Consider the following 23169-nt stretch of genomic DNA (forward strand, 5'->3'; position numbering starts at 1 on the left):
CTGGGAACTGGCAGTGGGAGTGAATGGCCAGAGAATTGGGAAGAGTTTCTAGCAGCGGGGAGACAGGGATTGCTGAAATGACACTAACACCAGACAAGAATCCTACCCCATCTCTCAGTTGCTAAAACTTACCATACCTGCGTTTACCCCAGTATCTAGATTGGTGCTCCCAGAAGACCTGTCTCCTAATGACCCAACTCAGAGGTGTCAATGGAAAGTTTTCTGTTAATTTTAATGGGGGTTGGATCAGGCCATACATTTGGAAAACAGCAACTTTCTGAATATCACGCCCCTGCAACCTACTCAGTTTTCCAAGTGTAAAGATATTTGTCTATGGAAACCCTGTGCTTGGAGTTTTCCCCTCTGAGAGACTGTGATGTCGATGTAAAAATATAAGAACTGCCATACTGGGTCAGGCCAATGGTCCATCTAGCCCAATAGCCTGTCTCCAACAGCGGCTAGTAACAGAGCTTCAGGGAGATGAGAGTACAGAATAAGGCAGTAGAAGTGATCCACCCCCTCTTCCCATCCTAGCTTCTGACAGTCAGAAGTTGCATCCCTGACCCTCTTGGCTAATAGTCACTGATGGACCTATCCTCCATGAACTTCTCAAATTCTTTTTTGAATGTAGTTATACTTTTGGCCATCACAACATCACCTGGCAATGAGTTCCACAGATTACTGAGCATTATGTGAAAAAAGTCTTCCTCTTATTTGTATTAAACCTGGTGTCTATTAATTTCATTGGGTGACCCCTGGCTTTTGTATGGTGAGAAACAGATGTAGCTTCTTTTAGCCTATCTTTAAGAATTTAACTAAGATGCAATTCATCAAAGTGTAACGGAGGAAAATTCACTCAAACTCAATGGTCATAATAAATCTCCAGCCATATTAGAGCAGAAAAGATTACATTTAGATTGCTGGTCCACATTCACCTTCATCCAGCCTGTCTCTACATGAAATCACAGATTGCCTTTGAGGTCTGTGGATTCAGCTGCTTTATTTAATTACTCCAAACTGTGTGTTCTGGAGAGTATCACAATAATAAAAGTAGAGGAGAATCAATATTTCATTGCAACTCCTCTAAGTGGGACATCTCACTCTGTGTCACTAATGTGCTGTCACCATGGCACTGAGCAGTTAATAGATTCGGCTGTGAAAAGCTGATTGTTTCCTCTAAAATGGAAAAAGTTCCTGCATCTTAATTTACTCAACGGAAGTTATCCCAGCCTCTTCCTATTAACTTTTTTACAATTCCTACAGATATACAGTAGGCTTTTGAAATGAAATATTAGTGCATTTCTGCAGCCATCTATTGCAAAAGTAAGGGTGATTTGGGGTTCACACAGGTATGCACCCATGAAGGTTTACTGTGAGGTTCAGTTTGGGTGAACTCAGAAACTCAAAGCAAAGTTCCACTGCTGAGTTTCACTGCTATCAAGTAGCATGTCCCTGCTCTAGCATCAGCAGGGCAGAGAGAACTTAACCAGCCCTGTTCCCTTATGCTCAAAGAGTCCCAGGCGATGAAGACTGGGCTAAGTCTCTCCACTGGGTCACAATAGGCCCAGGCTTTCCCTTACCTCAAGGTGCCTTCTTCGGAATGATGGGCTGGAAATTCCATTGTCTCTCTCAGTTTCTGCAGGAGGCCATGGCCATTCAGGGGATATCTGGCCTGTGTTTAACATCCTCTCCTCAATCTTTCCATCCCCCCTCAGTTTTGAAAATCTTCCACTCCCTCTTCACTCTGTTTGCTCCATTTTGGTTATTCCTTTTCCTTCTTTCTTTGTTTCAGACTTTAAAGCTTTCCTTCTCCAGTGCCGCCTGGATCACCACACTACTTTTTCATCTGTTCAACATGCTTTAAAGTGTGGTTTTCCTCATGAAATGGTCTCAGCGCAGATCATTTTGCTGCATCACATATTTTCTCCATTCTCTCCCCCATTACTTCTCTTTTACACTTCGGAACCTATTTGCAGGATAGGAGGATTTTGGTTTTCTGATGGACCCAAGGGACAACTCCATTAGGTAGAGATTGCCATAGTGCACTGATGCCCTGCCCTTTTCTCTAGCTTTGCCCATCAGGCCAAAGGTCAAGAGAAAGGGTGGCACATTGCCACTGCATCAGCCCTGTGTCACCCAGGGATTCCTCCACATTGGTGTAATTCTTAGGATGCTGGTTAAGCTGGCTTTCCCCACCATAATGGCACAGAGTGACTTAGGAGCATGCTGATTAGCTGTTCCTGGTACCCACTTAAAGGGCTTCATAAGCCTCCATTTGAGGCATAACTGATTGCTCTGAAACATAATTATTATGCATTAATAGCAATCAATGAGACATATTTATTGCCATAAGAATGGTCATACTGGGTCAGACCAAAGGTCCATCTAGCCCAGTATCCTGTCTTCCGACATTGGCCAATGCCAGCTGCCCTAGAGGGAATGAACAGAACAGGTACTCATCAAGTGATCCATCCCCTGTTGCCCATTCCCAGCTTCTAGCAAACAGAGGGTGGGGACCCCATTCCTGCCCATCCTGGCGAATAGCCATTGATGATTTATGATGCAGAGCTGAAGGACACTTTTCCTAATATGTGGATAGCTTTAAGGATTCAGCTCATGCTGCTGCTCAGGAGTTGCAACTGGTGAGCGCAGCTTTTCAAAGCTCAGATCCATTAAGACATAACTTCAGTGAACAATTGCCTATCAGAGAGTGATATCGCTTGCTATTTTATCGCTTGAAAATGCCAGTGGCCAGTCTTTGGATTTCTCTGATACTGTTTCAGTTTGCGAGGGCAAAGGCAAGAAAAGGCACCTTTGGAACTAAAGGACAGGGTTAACATTCTAAGGCTGTCACGTACTGTAATACTAATTAATACTGGGTCCACCCAATGTTGGTGAACAGTTCAATTGCTTGATGTTAGTTACATTTCAGTTAGTCTAAAAAGTTTCTATAAGCTTAAGAAAATGAATTTTTGTTTGCTTTTATAAGAAATGAATAAATACAGATTTTCAGATCCTAGCATTCAAATTTATCGTCTTATATGACAGTGATAAATCATGCATGCAAATCGCACATCAAAGTCATAAAATAGGCTTCAAATGCAATAAAAAAGAAGGTAGTCAAATCTTAACAAATGGGAGGGGAGCACCGAAGACACTCCTCGCCTGTGGCCCTCATTTGGTCTAGGGCTGGCTCTGAGCAAAGCCTTCTGGGGGTCATTAGTGCTATTTAAGCAAGGTAGCAATATGGACAACAAGTAGGCTCAGTGAGATCTGGTAAGATCAGGGACACTACAGCTGAACAGTAGGACAAGACATTTACCTGTGCTTGTTTAAACTTTTTACTCCAGCAACCAAACCCAAGTCTTGGGGGACAATTTTATCTACCCCCCTTTTGTCTCGTAAATGACACTCCTGAAGCAACGAGAGAAAAGAGAACCTGGGATTAGATTCACAAAGGGACTTAGGTACCTGAGTTCTCCGTTAGTGCCTAAGTCCAACCTTTAGGTGCCACTGACATTCACAAAACCACCATTCAGCAGCTACCTAACCTTGCAGGCACCTAAATTTCTATGGTGGGCATGTTCAAAGCCACCTAAGTCCTGACACCACCCCGCACTAACAAACTGCTCCAAGTCCTCACTCAGGCCTAAGCCCTGTCAGGTTGCTCAAACTAGGTGTTCCTCTGCCTAGCTTACCTGTGAGACCTGATCTAGTAATTGTGCTCATAGCAAGCCTAACCCACACAAAAGGCAGCCAGAGGCAAGCAGGACAGAAAATTTGGGGGGTTGTCCAGGTGTCAACTGCCTATTCCTAGATTACTTAATAGCCTGGTGGTTAGGGCACTCGGGAGACCTAGGTTTGAATCCCCAGTCTGCCTTGTTTGGAGCAGGGGCATGAACTTGACTCTCCTAAATCACAGTGAGGGCCCTAATCAGAGGTGTAGGGAGAATGACCCTTCTTCTCTTTCTAGGGCCCAATGAACCTTTAATTATGTAATACAAAGTGAAGCAGCTTCATCAGGACAGTCTGTACCTGCAACATACTGAATAGCCTCGCAGTTACGGTAGTCAACTGGAATGTAGGTAGACCTTTGTTCAAGGCCCTGCTGCCCCAAACAGGCAGAGTGGGGATTTGAAAATAGGTGTCCCAAGTGAGTACCCTAACCACTGGGCTATAACAGGGAGGGGGGGTCTCACTCTTTTGCGAGAAAGTTTGACCTGGTGTAGGCACCTACTTTCAGGCGTGGGTTCACCATGGAGATCCTCGAATGAAGATTTTCACCTAATGCCCTGATCGCTGGGAGTTAGCCACCTAACACCTTTGTGGATCTGGCTCCTAAGCCGCTCCCCTGTCTTCCGCATTTCACTCCTGGATACTTTCAGTAGTTCCCTACTCAGCTTGCTAGCTTCTGAGAATCCCATTCTTAGGCACCTAACTCTGGGTGCCTAACTCAGGGTTGCCAATTGGTCTGGGTGGCTGGACACCTAGGAGTTCAGCATTGCATCAAGTCAGGGATACGTTAGGCCATAATGCCTAAATATGCCAGGTAGCTAAATCTTTGACAGCAAATGGAACCAGAGAAACACAACATTCCTCCTGGAAATCATTGGTTATATGTTGTATGTTTCCATGTGGTTGCTAATGTAAAAAGTACAGCAGTTGTTTGTTTTGAGCTATTTGTCTTTGCCATTTTTACTCTTCAGCCCTTCAAAGTAACTTTGCACAGGAACTGATTAACTGTCCACCAGCTGGGTTTTAGTTGTCATGGTGACAAGTGGTAGGAAAGTTATGTTAGCACCTAAATATTCATAGCGTTATTAAACTCACATGGAGAAGTAGATTTAAGGTCTTTCCACCAAAAGTATTGATTTATAAAGTTAAAGGCTATATATCAGATCTATTAATAGCATAGCACTGCCAGTAGTTAAATTAGAATTAATTTAGAATTAAACAGATGTGTAGGTGCCCAAAGATGCACATAGGCACCTGGTGGGAGTCACAAAAACACCTAAGCAGGCTAGGCACCTAAGACGCATTGAAAGTCAGTGGGAGCTAGACACCTAACCTGCTTAGGCACTTTTGTGAGCACCATGAGGTGCCTGTCTGCAGGGCTGGCCTTACCATGAGGCGAACTGAGGCAGCCGCCTCAGGTGCCAGACTGTGGGGTGGGGAGGGCGCCACCAGGACCCAGAGTTTCAAAGTTTTGGCCCAAGCGAGCAGGCATGGGGACATCATTTGAGCTCCCTGCCTCAGGTGCCAAAATATTGTGGGCCGGCCCTGCCTGTCTGCATCTTTAGACTCCTACACACCTTTGTAAGTCTGGCCCTATATATTTATCAGAACTGGGTTGACTGGTTTCACCTAGGGTAAGCCCCAGACGCAGTGCAGCCTGATGGTTTAAGGAGGACACCTGAGACTTTGTAGGTTTGGCATATCTCAGGCTTCTTTAAGCAGGGTCACTTAGGGCGAAGATTTACTGTTAAGGCTGGCAGTGTTGTTCTGATCTTTCAACCCACAATCAGTAGAAGTGGGCATACTGTGGTGACACACATGCTGGGCTGGAATGGGAGCCTTTGCTTATTGTCAATGCTTCGCAATCCATGTAGTCCATCCTGTGATGGGGGTGGGGAGTGGCTGAAAGTAATATACATGAAATTTTAGTGTATCCCAAATGCTTAGAATTCAGAGTTGGCAAATTAGGGGCCAATCATCAGCGACTATTTCTTCTGGAATGCCAACATGGGAAAGGATGTCCTTAACTTTTCTATCACTTGTTGACTAGTGGGAAAAACATTTTCTACAAATCTGGAAAACTAGTAATTTCTTATCAGATAGGTATATTCCTTTCCATAGCATAGGTCTCATGCTGTTCTTTGTCAAAAGACCTGCTGATTATCTCTGTGAATCTGAGAGGTTGTTTGAGTGGGATTCTGGTCATTTTGCTCAGGGCTAGAAGATACGGTGGTAAAAGTGTATGAGCCCATTCTACATTGGTATTTCACCACTGCCACTTCACTGATGGTGGACTATGGGTCTGAATTTTGCTAATGTGCCATTTGCACCTGGGGATTTCTTCAGCTCCATTTTGTAGACTTAGGTGGACCACACTTGCTGCTCCCTGCTATGCACACAGTGTGGCTGCAGAAAGACTAAAGCTCCTATCAGAAGTGAAAGGACATGTGCACATTAGAATGCTCACTTCTCCATGTGATTCATTACTGTGTCATTTTTGGGTGGTTTCTTGGGCCATTTCAAATTATACTTACCCTGTATTCTTTCCAAAGTGCACATCAGAATGCTTTCTGCATTCTCCTTGATGGTGGATGAACATTTTGTGTGCATGATTCATCGCACAACTGCACTGGAAACAATTTCTCTTCTTTTCTGGCTATTACTGTGAAGATACAATTCAAGCAGGTTGCTGGCCAGTGTGGTTGCAACATTTTATGTTGCAGCAACAATTGGTTTTATTCCTAGAAACTGCAGAATTAGAGTAAGTGTTGCAGGCATATTGAAGCACTGTAATCTGCTGATTTGTGCGAGGTGATTATGCTGAATTCCAAAATAATCTCTAAGTGAGTATTACTATATCTAATGCTTGTGAATTTTTATATCTATAGACCATTGAGTGAAGATATCTGCCTGCCAAGTGATAGATGACTGTGTGTGGTACTTGTAAAACATCAGTACGAGGAAGTAAGTGTCGGGTGTTAAAGCCAAAATTAAAAAAACAGAAGTGAAAGCAGTAAGGTAGGTTATAGATACAGCAATCCATGAGAGGCAGGCATTTAAATGGTCACTGTAAAATGACAGCAGCACAATCAGTGGAAAACTGATATGGAGTAGCAACAAAAAATCTAGAAAGAAGTATACTCAGGTCTTTCAGTACTTCGTAAGATTGGATCTTAATTGTGGGAAGAGAAATAAATTTTTTTAGAAGAACATGTACATGGAGCCAGACTCATTTTCTGTTTGCATCCTTAAATGTCCTCATCAGAAGCCTGAGTCCATTTAGAGAGCTTTGGACAAACTTCAGTAATAGAGACAATAGACTGAAAGAGCCCAACAGGATCCGAGGGGGCTATGAGGGTCATGAGGAACATCCAGGCTAGCTAGAGAGAAAGAAGCTATTGCTGAGTGAAGAAAACCTGGGGACCAGTCTTATAATGGATCATATGTGCTTGGGGAGCAACAGAAGGTGCTCTTACTATAGGCTTTGTCCTGTAAATTGATGGATGTCCATTACACAAAATGTAAAGACTCCTATTGACTTTAATGGGTTTTGGATGTCAGCAGAAGCTAACGTCCTGCTTCTCTTATCACTACAGAATGCACTTCAGCAAAGGCCTGCCTGATGTGATACCATACAAATGTTTGATTTTGTACCAAGAAGGAAACCTTGTAGGGTGCTGTTCCTAAAAAATAAACTTTGTCCTCTGTATCCTTTAAATTTAGGCACTGATACTATTCTAGTCTGAGAAAAAGCCAAAAACTAATGTTTTGTTCTACAATCTAGCCCAAAAGCTTTAAGAACTGTCTATTCCTGCCACCTCTGGTAAGTCAGCCTTCTTCAGCCTAGTTGCCACCAAGTAACTGAAATCAGAGGCTATACACTATGATTCTGTCTCCCTCTCAGTTTTACATCAGGTTTACAAAGTAAAGTAAACAATGCCTTAGCTGAGGGCCAACAGGCTATAGCAGTTAAGCAGATGAGAACTCTTATAGGGTCAGGCATAGTAGCAACGAGCAAATTAAACAAACAAGTTTTCTATTTTATAGGGAATTTCATACTTTCAGACCAGCAGCTCTTATTTCCTTCTTTAGTAAACTCGAGTTGCCCTCTTTATGCGCAGAGGATAAGCAGAGTATAAAGTAATCCCTTAACTCTTAGGAAATCAAGCGAGCCATTAAAACCTATAATCAATTAAAGCTTCTCCTTTTCTGAAGACACACGGTGTGCCTTTCATACAAATGACAGCATCCTGCTGACCCTCTGAACTGCCTGGTCCTAATTCTTACCCCAAAAGCCAAGTAAAGAATCACTCACGGCTATGCGTTCTACAGACCTATAGCCAACCCCCATGCCACAAAACATTAACCAATCAGCTTAAACCTCTGGCAGGGAATTATAGGTGCAGTTCATACAACCTGTTTCTTTGGCATGCTCAATGGTTTTCCCCTGTGATTCAAGAAGTTAAAACCTTCACCCTAGCCGTTAATGCTTAACATGAAGAAAGTTTTCAATTTGGAGGTTCATTTGCTGGATGAATATCCCCTTTTTACAGCATCAACCACTTCACCTGGGTATTCACATCCCTGACACACAGGCATGCGTGCCCCTTTTTTTGCATTTGCTATGGAGCACTTGACGGCAGTGCTGGGACAGAATGTAGAATCCATGGTGAGAAAGTCTTACTGGTGGGAGAAAACAATGGGACAGTGTACTTTTTGTTTGATGTCCCTTCTGCATTGTGTTTCTAAACTGGAAAACTGCTTTCAAGGTGTCATTATTATAAGCTGTTTTTGAGAACTTCAAAATAAGTTTTCATAAATCATAGGCTAAAGTTGGTTGATGGACTTCCCCTACCTAGCTCTCTACTTTGAAACTGCTACCACTATTTTTAGTTATGCTCTATGGCATTTTGTCTTTCATACCCCCTAATTCTTATATGGTATCTGCAAAGCTAGTTTGTCCAAACTATGGACATAGGTGAAAGCTGGTTTTGAACAGCTAGATAACCTCTGTTTTTTGTGTGTTCTGACAAATTCAAATGTGCTATTTCTCCACTATGTTTTCTAACAAGCTGCTCTTTTAAAACACTAGGGCAAATGATACTGAAAAGCTAAACAGGAATTGTCTAAAATGCATCACAAATAAACTCAGCACTAAATTACCCAAATTACAGCTTCCTAAACTAAAGTTAGTATGCTGTGATACTGTACACCATGTGAATGTGAGGCCATACAGTCTAGGACAGTGAATATGCCAGACCTCATATAACTGAGGTGGGTTATGCCTGCTTAGGACTTGAGCAGGAGATCTCCAAGGAACATCCAGCATGTTGCAAGTAGTAAAAGCACAGTGGTGTTCTGCTCTCCGAGTCCATATTAATGGTGGAGGGAGCACTGTGCTGCTGGAGGCATTTTTTTTTCAAATAAAACTTAAAACTAAGGGTTTCGCCACAGTGATCTCATGACACATTTGAGCCAGTGAGCTCTAGTGCCCCAAGCTAATACCAATTTGGGTGATTATTATACTTTCTACCTTTTTCTCCTCGGTTTAAATAGAATAAATCAGGCAGGTTTCGCTTCCTATCCTAAACTGATGTCTGATGTTGCTAGGCACTGTTGACAGTGTTTGTGTCCCACCCAGAGGTGACTGCACTTCAGTAGTGGCTGAAGATGTGGTTCCTATGTGGTGTATGGTACATTGATCATTTGTTAAATGCTTTAGGATCCTAGTGAATGAAAGTCACTACTGTGCATACTATACACGCAATGACTATACATCAGTCATTGTCATTACCAAGTAACAGAGTTGCAGATGTAGAAGTAGTAACGTTTCTTGCAGAACATTAATTAACCTTGAAAAATTCCCTGGACTGGACCTTACCCACACTGATGTGACACCACTAGAGTAGAGAACAGAATGCCATTTAATATAGATTCTTTCATATTCAAGATATGCCAGATCACTTAAACTCACTCTGGTAATACAGTTACCTTGTAGGTCAACAAAGCAACCATTATTTGCTCAGCAATCATTTATTTACAGATTAGTCAGACACATTAGGAAGAAGAGGAATGTCAGCAAATTTACTTGTGTTGTCCCCGCCTCTTTTAAAACACACACTACAGGATCTTTAACTTCTAACTTGGGAGTGACCTCAGCTTAAAGTATGGTTGCACCCTGAAAAGTGATGACACTGAGGGGCTCGATGCTTATTGTCTCTGAATGGCTCCTTATAAAACATGCTCAGTTTACAAATAAAAACATGTTTGTTTCTAATGGTCAGTGAGGAAAGGGCGGCACCATGGCGGGCTAGGTCAGGAAGGGAATTCCATGCATAGGGGTCAGCATGGAGAGGCTTGTAGGGGGAACAGACGATTTGGGGTGTTCAGGATAGCATCGCTAGTGGAGCAAAAAGAGTGGGGGGAGTCAAGGAGAAAGACCAGAGAGGTAGGAAGAACTATGCAAGCCCTTGAAGTGGAGGGTCAACAGGGATGGGGAGGGATCCCAAGGAGAGATTCAAAGTGTGGGGTGATGTGGCCACATCAATGGGATAGGAGAGCAATTTTAACAGCCACATTTTTAGAAGATGAGATGTGGGGATTGTACGGGGCACTGAGGCCAGACTGCACAAGGACAACTCTGCTAGCTGCTACAAAGGGGAACAGGCCATAGCTCTGCCCTGACCCCTCCCTGTCCAGTTTCATGGGGAAACTGGTGCTATGGGAGGTACAAGCGTGGAGTACCTCCAGATACATTGTACCCACTCTCCACAGAATGATGCCCAAACTAGCTCAGCGTGCTGGGGAATCCCAAGTGGCTCAATAGGAAGTTGCCTTTCCCTGTGTCCTGGGGAACAGTCCATTAGAGAAGTGTGTTATGCTTATAATAATTTCAGTAATGTATTCTACTGGCACATTACTTACATAATATAGGCTACAAACTCCTTCCAGATGCTATGAACATTTATGTTTGTGTGGGAATAAACAATAAATAGCAATACAGGGGACAGCCTCATGAAGAGCTCACAGCCTACGTAGAGAGGCTGCACTTGTGTGTGTTTGGAGCTGAATCCTGAGCAACAGCCAGTTGCTGTGTGGCAAGTACTGCAGACTACAAGGGCAGTAGTGATCATGGGCTGCTTCTCTCTTTGTTCATGAGTATGCGTACCACTGGCCATGTTCCCAGGTCATCATCTTCATGTACCTACCCCCTGTTATTCAGTGCAAAGAGCCATTTCTGTTTTGTAAGCATGTCAGTAGCTGCGTGAAGGTTCAAAACATGGGCTAAAATGCATTCTACACGGAGAAACGTAGTCTAGAAAACATCCTTGTTTTCTTTGTTTTAGATTACATATAGACTCTTTTTTCTTGTAATTGTCAGGCCATCTTTGATCTTCAGCAAACGCACGTAGGCAGCCTCACATGAATCTCTATCACCCACATCCTGTTTTTGATCAGCTGCACATCTTGTGGCCCTGAAGAGCTTGGTGTAAGTGGCAGATTGTGGTGAGAACCACCACCAAAGTTTGCTCACTATAGGCTTGGGTGTTTGTAACAGAATTTTCTCTTTCTTCAGCATGTTGGATTTCCTCCATAAGGCTTGGGTTGACTACATAAAAGGTAGACAATCATTAGACCTGCACAATGACATCTCCTCTGTTGCATCTAAAAGATGTACGATTAACCTTGCTTAGTTCACATTGAAATGCATATAAATACTATGGGCCATAGCAATATGCCAGTTTACAGCAGCTGAGGATCTGGACTTAAATATTTATGTCTATAGAATATTTTAAATAGACTTCTTTTTTTAATTATCATGCTGACATAATGCTTGAGCAAAACACCAAGCCTCTCCTTCTTCCCCCGCCTCTAGTCCAAATCATTCTGGACTCTGTAAATACAGTCAGAATGATATTTTCATTCAAAACATTGTTTATAAAAGAATTCTGGAAAAAGAGAAATAAAAATATATTTATTTTAAACAATTTCCATGGGTTTACTGTCTAGTCTATGTTCTTACAATACAAAGAGCTACAGTTTAGACTTTGAGGTTGCATTTGACTCAACACAAATAAAATGTCTGTTTATTGTCACAGGGCAGGGTTCCCTTATCTTGGATCCTTACTGCAAATAATCCTCATACACACCAGTAGCAAGTTCAACACCAAGTGCTTTGTAAACATTTGTTCCCCACAGCATAAGACTTTTCCCCAGGTCTTTACCTAATACCAAGGCAAAGTGCAGGAGGGAGAGACAGATCTCACCTCTCTGAGATAATGGGCTCCTTTGCCCTGCCTTCCTCTCTCCCTCCTGTCTCTCTTTTAAACATCCTCACCTGACCAGCTGAATTCCCTAGCTGGTTGGTTAATAACTTAGTACTTAATATCTCGTCACTTTGGCTTATGAGGGGGTGCTTACCAAGTGCACACAGTCAGCCTTTAGCTACCCACATTATTTACAGTGCAAGGGTACAAATTTTCACCTTTAGGTCCAACAGGAAAGTCCGAGAACATCTGTTGCTTGTGGAGATGGTCTCAGACCAAAACCCTGGCTCCAAACACCCTCAAACCTTGGGGAGAAGGAGCTCTGATGAAGGTTGGGTTGCTCCATGTGGAACAACCTCTGAAGGACTTGAAATCCACAGTTGGATCTGAAATTTGTGGTTCTGGCCTAACTCTAGTTCGTCACTGCTGCTAAAATGCGGCACAGATTTCAGATCCATATGTTCTGTTAAACTGATCAAGCCCAAATTAAAAGATTGACTCAAGCCATTTTCATTGCTCTGATATATAACCACCAAGGATGCAGGTAAATCCCCTAAAGCATTCAGAGATCCACTGGGGAGAAGGGATTTAACTGCACAGGGTCATTTGTTCAAAGGGCCCCGATCCACGTATGTGCAAATTATCTTATGCAAAACCCACCTTTGCACATATCAGTTGCATATTCACTACCTCCCAGTTTGCATGTACTTCAGCACAAATCAGAGGCCCTTTTCCTGCAACAATATTCTATGATTTTAATATAAAATGGTATTTATTACTTGAGAGTCAAATTTTAACACAGTTATGGAATTCCTGTTCCTAAATAGGGTGAGATCCTGGCCCTGTTGAAATCAATGTACTTCAGTAGAGCCAGGATTCCACCTACATGTACAGTAGACATGCTAAGAAAGAAAATATTTACTTCAATGCAGGATTTTCACTTAGGAACGTCCTATACTTAAAAGGTCTGATTTTCAGAGATGGCTTCTAACCTGGCAGGTGCAATTTTATATGCACAAACAACTCTGCCTGCATATTTGCACCTATACATTGGATTGTTAGATGTCTAGGTGCTACCATGTGCAACTGCAGTTATTTGCATGTGCAAGATGTGGGCCCAATTATTTGTATTTGCAAAATTGCACCTGAAAATTTGGGATCTAGGTTAAAGTGTCAGGTCCTATATGTTCTCAGAGTGGTATTATGGGCATGATTTTCAATCCAGCCTTCACTAGAGCATCACTGTGCCCACAGTCACACCTAAGCATCTAATTTTTCCCACAAGACCTCCTAGTGACATTGTGTCTAAAAATAACTGTGGGGAAAAACAAAACAAGAAAGCAATTTCTGAAAATACATGCGATGTATCTTAACTTTTTTCCTGTGATTTACTGTGTTGATTCAGAAATGGACTCCAGATGCAAAAATTAGATTGGATCAGGTGTGGGGTTATTTGAATCAAGGGGTTTGGTTTTGCTCAGGTTAAGGGCCAGTCAGGAAATTCAGAGCTCAGCTGGATCAAGGCTTGAACTCTGAACCACCAGAGACATGGGAGTGGGGTTGAATTTAAAACACATGTTCAATTTTTAACATAATAATAAACATATATGTTAAACTGAACAAACAAAAGAATGTGCTTCCTGTAATAAACAGAGCAATAAAGCTTCTCCCATGTTCATGTAATGTTTCCCTTCCCTCAACTTCACATGGAGAATTGCTGTACTACAATCTTTTTAATCCTCTTAGAAAAAAATATAAAAACTATCTGAAATGTTGGTTCACAGCTCTTGTTGGCCTAGCAAGAGTTGGGTGATGAAATCACCTTGGAAGGTGTGCCTTTGAAACAAAATTTATCAGCTAAAGGAATATTGGGTACAATGGAGCATATTTCTTTGACTTTTTGTTTGTTTGTGGTGGTGAAAGTTGCTGGTTTGACTTTGATGTTTTAAACACAACTGAAATCTTGTTAGAGTAGAGTAATGTCTGAAGTATAAACTACCTCTTAATGCTCTTTTTTGGTCAGTTAAAACCAAGTCATGTAAAACAAAAGATATTCTTAAAGATAATTACATTAACACGTCTTCCATCTATGCTATGTTTTGAAAAGTTTTGCCCACAGTTTAGAGGACTTAATTTGTGCTTGATCTATTATAAGTGTTTTGCACATATAATACCTGATATACACAAAGTGTCTCCTTTCCTTCCCATTCTATATCCAAACTTATTAAATAATTTCCTATAATCAATCTTGGGTAAACTATCCCTTCCATCTTCACTCCATATGCTATAGAAATCTTTAATCATAAAAAACCTAGATAATTGCTGACCCTTTTGTTCCAGCAGCAGTACACCAAAATACTATATAGAGAGTTGTATACAGGGTTCCATGAAGTCCTTAAGAGTGCAAGCTTGTTTATGGGGTTTGAATCCCAAAAAAGGCACTTCCCTGACACTGATTTGTAAAGAGTTTTCAAAGGTGAGACTGAAATCTTGCATTCCATTCAGAAACAAAACAAAATCCTATTGGTAACTGCAGGACATCCCATGAGAATGGCATAGGAAGGGATGTACTTATTTCTATGGGGCCTTGAAGAAGGAGAATTCATCTGATGTACTATATTTAGATCTTGTTCGCTGATCAATATTTTCTCAAGACTGCTGAAATTCTGATATGCTTCTTTGACTGCAATAATCTCAACTGGTGACAGTGAAGAAGCATAACCTTTACATTACTTGTTACTGAGCCTGACATATGCACAGTACAGGGAAATATGTTTTCAATAAGCCTGATTAGAATTTCAGAAACAAGTGACAGGAGTTAGAGACATGTCACTATAAGCAGGGATCACAGGCCCACCTGAGCTGTCATAGCAGGGTCTTGAAGTGGAAGATACACAAAAGCAGTCAGACTATATCACTAGTTTCCCAGAACCTTGTGCTGCCATTCCATTTTTTCTTTCCTTTCCATTTTCAATCAGTTCACCCTGGAAGACTCCTTCTCATTCCAAACCACTGAAATCTATTTCAAACCTTTTGTTGCCAAACTACTGCAGTGGATGTTACTTTGCTCTGTACACACCTGTCCAGTATTTCTTTGGTGTTCACCATTTCAATGATCTTTGTCATCACTGCTGCTAAGTACAAGGCCAATTCATGTTACCGAAGGTAATGTCAATCCGATACCAGCAGCACCAAAAAACCCTTCCTCTCTCTTTCTAGACTACCATGCAGGTGCAGATCAAATAACATACCTCAGCTGAATACCTCCCCCAAACATACTCAATCACAGTCCAATGAGTGTGGCTCTGCAATCTCTCATATTTCAGATACCCCCTCCTTTTTTTAAGCCAATAATCCTTTATGCTTTTCTCTGCCTTTTTTTTCTTTTTTCTTTTCTTTTTTAATAAAGAAAACTGAAATGTTTTGACTCCCAAGTTCATTTATGTTCAATGGCCCCAGTTTGTCCCCCACCCAGATGAATGAAACACACACACCCACGTTTTAAAAACTCAGTAACTCAGCTATTGTGGCCAGTCTAGTATAAAAACAACAGACAATGGTACTGAATGAGCTGCCATAGTAGAAAAGCTTTGGTTTGTTAGCTGAGGAATCATGTAAGTTTGTGGGTGAACCTTAGAGTTCAAATTCCCTGTGATGGTAAAGACTTAGCATGACATATCAGTGATTTCAGCCATGAGGAGCAGACAGGTCTGATAAAGTGTGGGCCATAGGTCATGATGTGTGTTAAAATATAAATAGTATGAAGAGATAAGAAAAATTCCAACGATATCCTAGGAGTTACTGCTACGGTCCCTGCAGTGTCTGCATGCTGTCCTATGGGCTTGACTGACTGGAGAAACGTGGTCTCTAGCTTACTGACTGGAAATACAATTGCATTTAAATAAAAATCCCTAGTCTCTGCTACAGAAACTCAAGTATACCCTAGTCTGAGCCACAGCACAGGCAAAATATAAGGTTAACAAACATACAAATAAATCCTTCAGACTTCTAGTTACTGCACTTCTTTTCACAGTTTTGTTCTTCTGTGGTGCGCACATTTGTATATGTGGGGCCTGATCCTGCTCACAATGGGACTTTTGCCAATGATTTCAGCAGCAGCAGGCCCTTTATTAAAGTTCTTTGAAGAATATAATATTTGGCTGGCTAACATAGGAAATAAATAGCTGTAACTCTCACACAGAGAGGACTACATTGGTAACGCAAGGGTCGATGAGGAGACACTGCAAAGCTTTTTCACATGCCAAAGTTAGTCCCTGAAAATCTGCTCTATACTAACAAAGCTGGGCCCACAGTGTGCTAGCTGCATTCAAGAAGAATGAAAAAAAAGCCAGCACTTTAACGAACGGCAATCCCATCGTAATGTTATGTTGGGGGGAAATGTGTGGCTGGGTGAGTCAGTATGAATTCCAGGCACCATGTGGTTTTACTGCTGAAGTTTCTGTCTATGGATACTAACACAGTCCTTGCTGAAGAAGATACTTAAGATGTCAGACCCGACTTTCTTCCTCTTCCACTGCTCGGTGAAGACCTGGAATGAATTTCAAAAGCTGCTTTCGGACACTTCCTCTCCTATTTTTCCGTGGGAGTGTTCCAAAAATATTTGAAAAACTGCCTCCCTCCCATGAGGGCGACATTGATCCACTGCTAGCCACACTAATGCTTCTGTTCCTCCTCAGTGAATATTTCCCTACTGCAGTATCATTGTCCCTTGAAAAGAAGCAATCGTCATCTGTACTTGACTGCCTGCTCAAAGTCTCATGAGCAGAATCCTCAAAAACACCACTCTGGTAGAAGCTATCCTCACTGTCCACCGTCATTGAGCTCAGACGGCTTTTACAGCTGCTTTCGCTGGAGAATCGGGGTTTAATTGGGAAGGCAGGCCTTGGTGAAGCACAACTACCGAATAAATTGGACTCCAATTCCTGGATGTCAAACAGAGAGTTGTCATTCACCTCCCCTAGAAAAGAGATATAAAAGCAGCAGAATTATACAATGTAAATCACGTAAAGACTAGAGCACAGGAAATCTGTGTATCAAAGATAATCTACAACATCGCAATCTGAATTTCCCGAAGTGTCATTAGAGAGAGATGTTACTGGTAATTCACGCCTACATGTTTGGCTGATTGAAGAGATCTACACAAGGCACGTCAACGGTTTTATTTGGTCTCCCCTAGATTTCTCAGCCCTTCTCTGTTCTTCCTTACTGACCTGTCATCAGCTTTTTTCCAGCCAGGAAGATGGGGAAGACCCCCATGGATTTAGCATGCCAGTTTAGAACATTGATCTATCAAGTCCAGTGTCCTGTCTCAGGCAGTGGCCAATAACTGATACTTTAGAGGAAGGTGTATTAGCTATGTACCTATCACTTCCCCCTCAATAAACAGAATGAAGGCCTTTCCCTGGGTCAGTCAGTAAAGGAAGGGAGGAGAAAAGGGTGTAACCAATGCCAACTTCTGTTTTCTAGAATTCATGCAGATTACCTTTTGTTCTGCGCCAGCCAAGGAGACAGACATCCCCATTCATTAATCCCTGAAACAGTTTTTCCACCCAGTACCCTCATTAACAGGGAAAAAGAAGCCAAATGAAAACCAGACCCAAGCAAACACCTGCTTTCGACTGAGCACACAGAATTTCTGCAGAAGCAGCTGTGATGGTCATGAAACGTACTGTGGTTTCCTAACAGGAAATCAAAACTTACCATGCAGCAAGCGTTGTTCCTGTAATTGCAGAGATCGGTACTCCACCCATTTTTCCTGCATAGTTTGCTGTGAAGGGTAAATTATGAATGATGATTAGCACTAACTTTCACAATGTAAAGCTGGTTTAGAGAAATGGTGTATTCAGAAAAACTGCAGCTTAGTTCTAGGAAGCAGGTACTTTCAATAAAGCGTACATTCTCTTACCAGTCGTATTAACAGAGCTTGCTTGAAAATTAGTAAGTTTCTCCCAGAAACAAATTATTCTGTTAATTTTTGTTTGACTTTTGCTGATGCACCTAACACATGCTACTATGGAGTATTATCTGGGTTCTCTTATTACCCATAGATATGATAACTCTAGTTATTGGAAGCCAGGCTTATCTCTAACAAGAAGAGTATGCAAAAGTTCAGAGGCATGATACTATAATTACCTGTACCAACAACATTTGAATACTATCTGCACATCCCATAATAGAAGCAGATAGCATCTTTGAAGCAAAAGCCATAACTGTAGTGCAGTAACTATGTAATAATCACTGGCAAGGACAGTATCTAGTGAAACTCATTTGCCAAAAGAAAGGCTGGGAGAGAGATTATCTAGTTATTTGGAATAAGATGATCTTCAGAATTTCCAGCATTGGTTGCTGTATTCAAACTGCCAGTCATGTCACTGTGAGGCCAGGGTCATGGGCTGTTGGGCCCTGTGGTCTGGATATTAAAAAATGCTCAGCTACCATTTAGTCACCGAGTTGAAGAACCAGATTTTTCAAAAAAGCTCAGCAAACCAGGAGCCTAACGCTTTTCAAAATGTTGCCCTGTTAAGCGTCCAAGTGGGAACTGATCTCTTCTAGAAATCTGTCCCCAGTCGTGGGTGCTGAGCTCTTGAAAACAAGGCACATGTGCTTCTGTTGCTTGTTCTGCCATGAGCAATGTCCTGATGTCATGGTTAGCAACAACACTTTCAGTCTGATGCCTACAAAGGCTGGTCTATCCTGAAGTTGCTCAACATGCTGGCTTCCTCCCTGCTGCATGCTTATCTTGACACATCTCAAATGCAGTTACATATTCTAATTAAAACAATAAAACCTGTACCATTTTGCTTTAAGGTGGATGCAATACGGCCATCTGCAATGATATAAATGAACCCAGTGCATCTATAAATAGGTAGCTAGGCACGCCACTTCCTGGTTCACATATGCAGAAGCTTGATAGTGAATACAAATGCAAATTTTTGCTAATACCACATGTGTGGAGACATTTGTGTGGACTGTTGTTTCAAGGGCAGTCACATTAGACTACCTCCTCCCTTCTTCATTACTGGAGCTGAGTGGATAACTGATTTTTAGTTTGGTGGCTGAACCCAAAAAAACCCAAATAAAATTAGTTTCAGGTCAACACAAACAAACTGAAAAATTTCTTTCTTGCTGCAGTGAAAAACCATGAGGAAAAAAAAAAGTTTAGAAGCTTGCTGCTAACATTTCCAACTAGCACTATTGAACTTTTGCAAATGGCAATTTTCAGAGGCCTATAATTTGGCTAAATTTGGGTGAATTCTCAAGAGGGCAGCAAAAGACACCTTTGATTGATTGTTCAGAATATCCAAGATTTTCCTTATTCTCACTATCGCTACATCAGAGTCCCAGCCATCCCCTAATTATTGTTTCTGGCACCTAACTGAAATTTGGGAGCACTTGGACTCTCAAAAAATTGTTATGCATCCATCTGTTGCTGCCAAAATGTTAGCTAGACTTCTCTTCAGTTTGTTGGCCCAAAGGTTTAGAACACCTCTCAATGACAATGTGCTTACGTGTTCGGTCCCTGGTTCTGTAAAAAGGTTATTTGTATCAATCTGGCAGGTTATGTCAAAAACCCAAACAATTCTTAAACTCTAAATGTGCTTATTCTGTTTGCAGTATAGTTGTAGCCATGTTGGTCCCAAGATATGAGAGAGACAAGATGGGTGAGATAAAAGAGAATATCTTTTATTCCCTCACCCACTTTGTCTCTCTAATTCTGTTTATAATGACTCTTTATACTTGTAGTTACTTATCACATACGTGAGTAGAGTCTCATTTATAGAAGGCTTTTTGGGGACTGATCTTTTATAAACAAAAGTAGGTTTCTTACCATTGTAACCACACTAATAGGAAACCGGTGGGCCCAGGCCCACACTCTCACAATACTTTGATATATGACAACTATTTTGTGAGGTAGTGGTTTTGCACTTCTGAGAAACTAGTTGGTAAATTAACCCCCTTTTTGAAAACAGGGCATATGATTAGAGATGCAGCAATTTTGCTTTACCAGTGACTTAAGCTTAGAAATGCTGTGGTCTCTGCTGTGTGGCTCACAGGATGTTCAGAATGACCAGCCCTATTAGCACCATCATGGAGCATTACAATGTGGTCTGCACTGCAGCAAGGGGACTAGCCATTTTGGAAGCAGATAACTGCTTTAATTAAATTCTGAACGAGGGCTGAAAGATGGGGAATGGGGTTAGATTCTGAATCTGGAAGGGGAAAGGAGAGAAATGAATTTCATATTTTACAAAGCCACTTAGCAGGGCTAGAGTTTGGCTGCTAAAACAGGTTGGGGATATTTTAAATCCATCACTGTAAAGTAGCTCTGTTCCACCTGCCGTTTGTCGAATCAAAATGTACATGGGTATATCACAAAGCAGAGTAACTTTATGATGTTTTTCTTAGGCTCAGATGCTTTTCAAAGCTTTTATCTGGGGGGGGGAGGGAAGAGATCAATTGTCAGGCAGCTTATTCCAGCCTGTACAACTAACAGTAATGGAATCTGTAGCGGTACTAGTTACTGCCAACATAATAATCAACTACTGCAGTCTCATTAATCACAGCAATGAAATGTCTGGCTCCATGATTTGACTTAGTTCTAGTTCTTTCTGGACTAAGTGGTGGTGACTGCTTGCATACTTAGCTGATATAATCAAAGTTGGGGTTGCCATTCCAATATTAGGGTCATTTGGAGGTCAAACTCAGGTGGTGGCCCCATGTGATGTAAGCAGCATGCTGGGCATGTATAGTTCCCCCACCTCCCTCTACCTTTCTAAATCTCCTAACACTGAGGAACAGGGCAGAACATGGTAGATTGCATAAAGGCAGCACTGTATATGAAGGAGCTTTGCCTCAGAATCAGCCTTGCAAAGAACCACCTGGTAAATATTATTATTAGACTAGCTGCATTACATAACACCCAGAGGTCCCAAAGGAGAGTGAGAGAGAGTCCCTGCCTTTATATTCTAAATGAAGACAAAGGAGAAACAGAAGCACAGAGATGTGCCCAAGGACACACAGCAGGCCAGTGGCAGAACAGGAAACAAAGCCAAGGTCTTCTGACTTTTAGTCCAGTACTCTATCCACTAGACCATCCTGCTCTGAGAATCCCAAAGAAAACCCAACTTTGCTGTAATTCATTGGGAGGTTAGGTGTATTTTTAATAGTTTTAAACAGGCGTTTTCTACTTACCACTTCTGGGACACTTTAAAAATTTAAATTCTTCACTAAAATTAATCTGTTTAAATTACAAAACACTTTAAAGGCCGAGTACTTTCCTTTTCCTTTCAGTGTCTCCACTGAAATCATTAGTTTCACTAGTGTAAGTGAGAGGTGAATCAGGCCCAGAATTGTTTAAAAGAAAAGAAAAACAGTAAAGAGGATGGGTCAGATTCTGCTCTCAACTACACGAACATCAACTCCAGTTATGCGGACACTAGTAAATAGTTTGACTACACCAGACAGGTATGTTAATTGGATCAACTTGATGTCTTAACGTGTACGCATAGGGTATGTCTACATTGCAATTAAAAACCTGCAGCTGGCCCGTGTCAGCTGACTCAGGCTTTCGGGGTGTGGGCTGTGGGGCTGTTTAATTGTGGTGTAGATGTTCGGACTCAAGCTGCAGCCTGAGCTCTGGGACCCTTCCACCTCACAGAGTTTTAGAGCCCAGGCTGCAGCCTGAACAAGAATGTCTACACTGCAGTTAAACAGCTGGAGGCCGACAAGTCCGCGTCAGCTGGCATGGGCCACTGCTCAGATCTGCCACGGCTCACTCAGTTGGAGTCAGATGTACGTACACACACACACGCTTAAGTTCAGCATGTGGTTTTGTTTTGTTTTTTGTGGGGGTTTTTTTAAACTTTTTATGAATTCCATGGCATGGTACAAAACTGCTGGTGGTATTTGCTAAATACAAATCAAATTAAAAATCATACCAACTCTGTTAATAAAGAATGAATCAAGGTCTGTGTCATAATACCTCGTACTTGCCCATTACTGACACTCACATGGCAGAGATTATTATAGGTTTACAGAAGTAGAAGTAATTCTATCATCTAGATATTTTAGGTGCTTATATGGCTCTTATCACCATAGTATTTGAACACCTTACAAAAGCCTGTGATGTAAGGAAGTGCTACTATCCCCATTTTTAGGTAGGCACCTGAGACAGAGAGACTAAGTGACTTGCCCAAGGTACACAGGATGTCTGTGGCAAAGCAGAGTATTGAACCCCAATTCCCAAAGTGGCAGGCTAGTGCCCTAACCACAATACAATCCTTCCTCTCAATCAGTCTTGAAATCATCATCCAGCAGCTTTGGGCTATCCTGAGTCAGCCAACGTTCCTTAATTCTACTCCTCGCACATACTATGTATGAACAATGTCCCAAGCTGGATAACCTTACGCAGATGATGAAATGAGGGCCTAGGGTATTTTGGGGTTCCCCTTGTGGAGAAGCATCCTCTTCACAAAGACGGCCAACACACCTGGTATCCTCGCTGGCAGTAGAATTTGCAAGGTCAAAGACATAGAAAATGAACTAGCCTCTCAGCACTTGAGGCAGGAGGGGCTGATGCATATTGGCAAGGCAATGCGAGATGTTGCATTTCCATTGCCTGTTTCTTCTTTGTCTGCAGATAAATAGATGACTTTGGTCTTCAGGAAATCAATCTGGCACTTTTTACGTGCAACATATTTACAAGAGACATACTGCACTTAAAAAACACATATTAAATTACCTTCAATAACTGCAGCTTGGTTTCAAGTTCCATTCTCCTAACAATCCTGGCTCCATTAACAGTCTCTAATCTGTAAAGAACAATTGTTTTCATGACTGAAATGTACAAGGACCATTTAAGCATGTATAGGTATTACATTACTACTATTAGGTAATGTTTATACTGCAGTAGCACACAGAGGAGTAGGCACAGTAAATACCCTAAAGAGTTCACAATCTAAAAGGCAAGTGGAATATGGAGGTCTGGGGAAAGGGATGCAGTTAGGATGTATTATCTCTCTTGAATCAGCTATTTTAAGGAGTGATGTATTTCCTGTGTTACAGAGGAATCAAGCCACTTGGAAATTTCCAAACACATGAGTATGGAGAAGCAGGAGAGGGTGAAGAGAGAGTATTGGGCCAACTT

The 23169-nt window shown here is 41.7% G+C and overlaps 1 protein-coding gene across 2 annotated transcripts in view; it reads right to left on the reverse strand.

Annotated features, from left to right (window-relative positions):
* Positions 1 to 12057: 12057 nt before the first annotated feature.
* CYTIP (cytohesin 1 interacting protein) overlaps positions 12058 to 23169 on the reverse strand; it is a 35557-nt gene continuing 24445 nt past the window's right edge. For both annotated transcript variants that reach the window (XM_073305524.2, XM_073305523.2), the window contains exons 6-8: positions 22765 to 22834; positions 17724 to 17790; positions 12058 to 16980 (exon numbers count right to left, since the gene is read on the reverse strand). In XM_073305524.2, the coding sequence (XP_073161625.1) occupies positions 16511 to 16980; positions 17724 to 17790; positions 22765 to 22834 (607 nt within the window). In that variant the 3' untranslated portion in view covers positions 12058 to 16510. The remainder of the gene's footprint in view (positions 16981 to 17723; positions 17791 to 22764; positions 22835 to 23169) is intronic.

This window comes from Lepidochelys kempii, chromosome 11 (assembly GCF_965140285.1).
Source record: "Lepidochelys kempii isolate rLepKem1 chromosome 11, rLepKem1.hap1, whole genome shotgun sequence".
Taxonomy (NCBI): Eukaryota; Metazoa; Chordata; order Testudines; family Cheloniidae; genus Lepidochelys; species Lepidochelys kempii.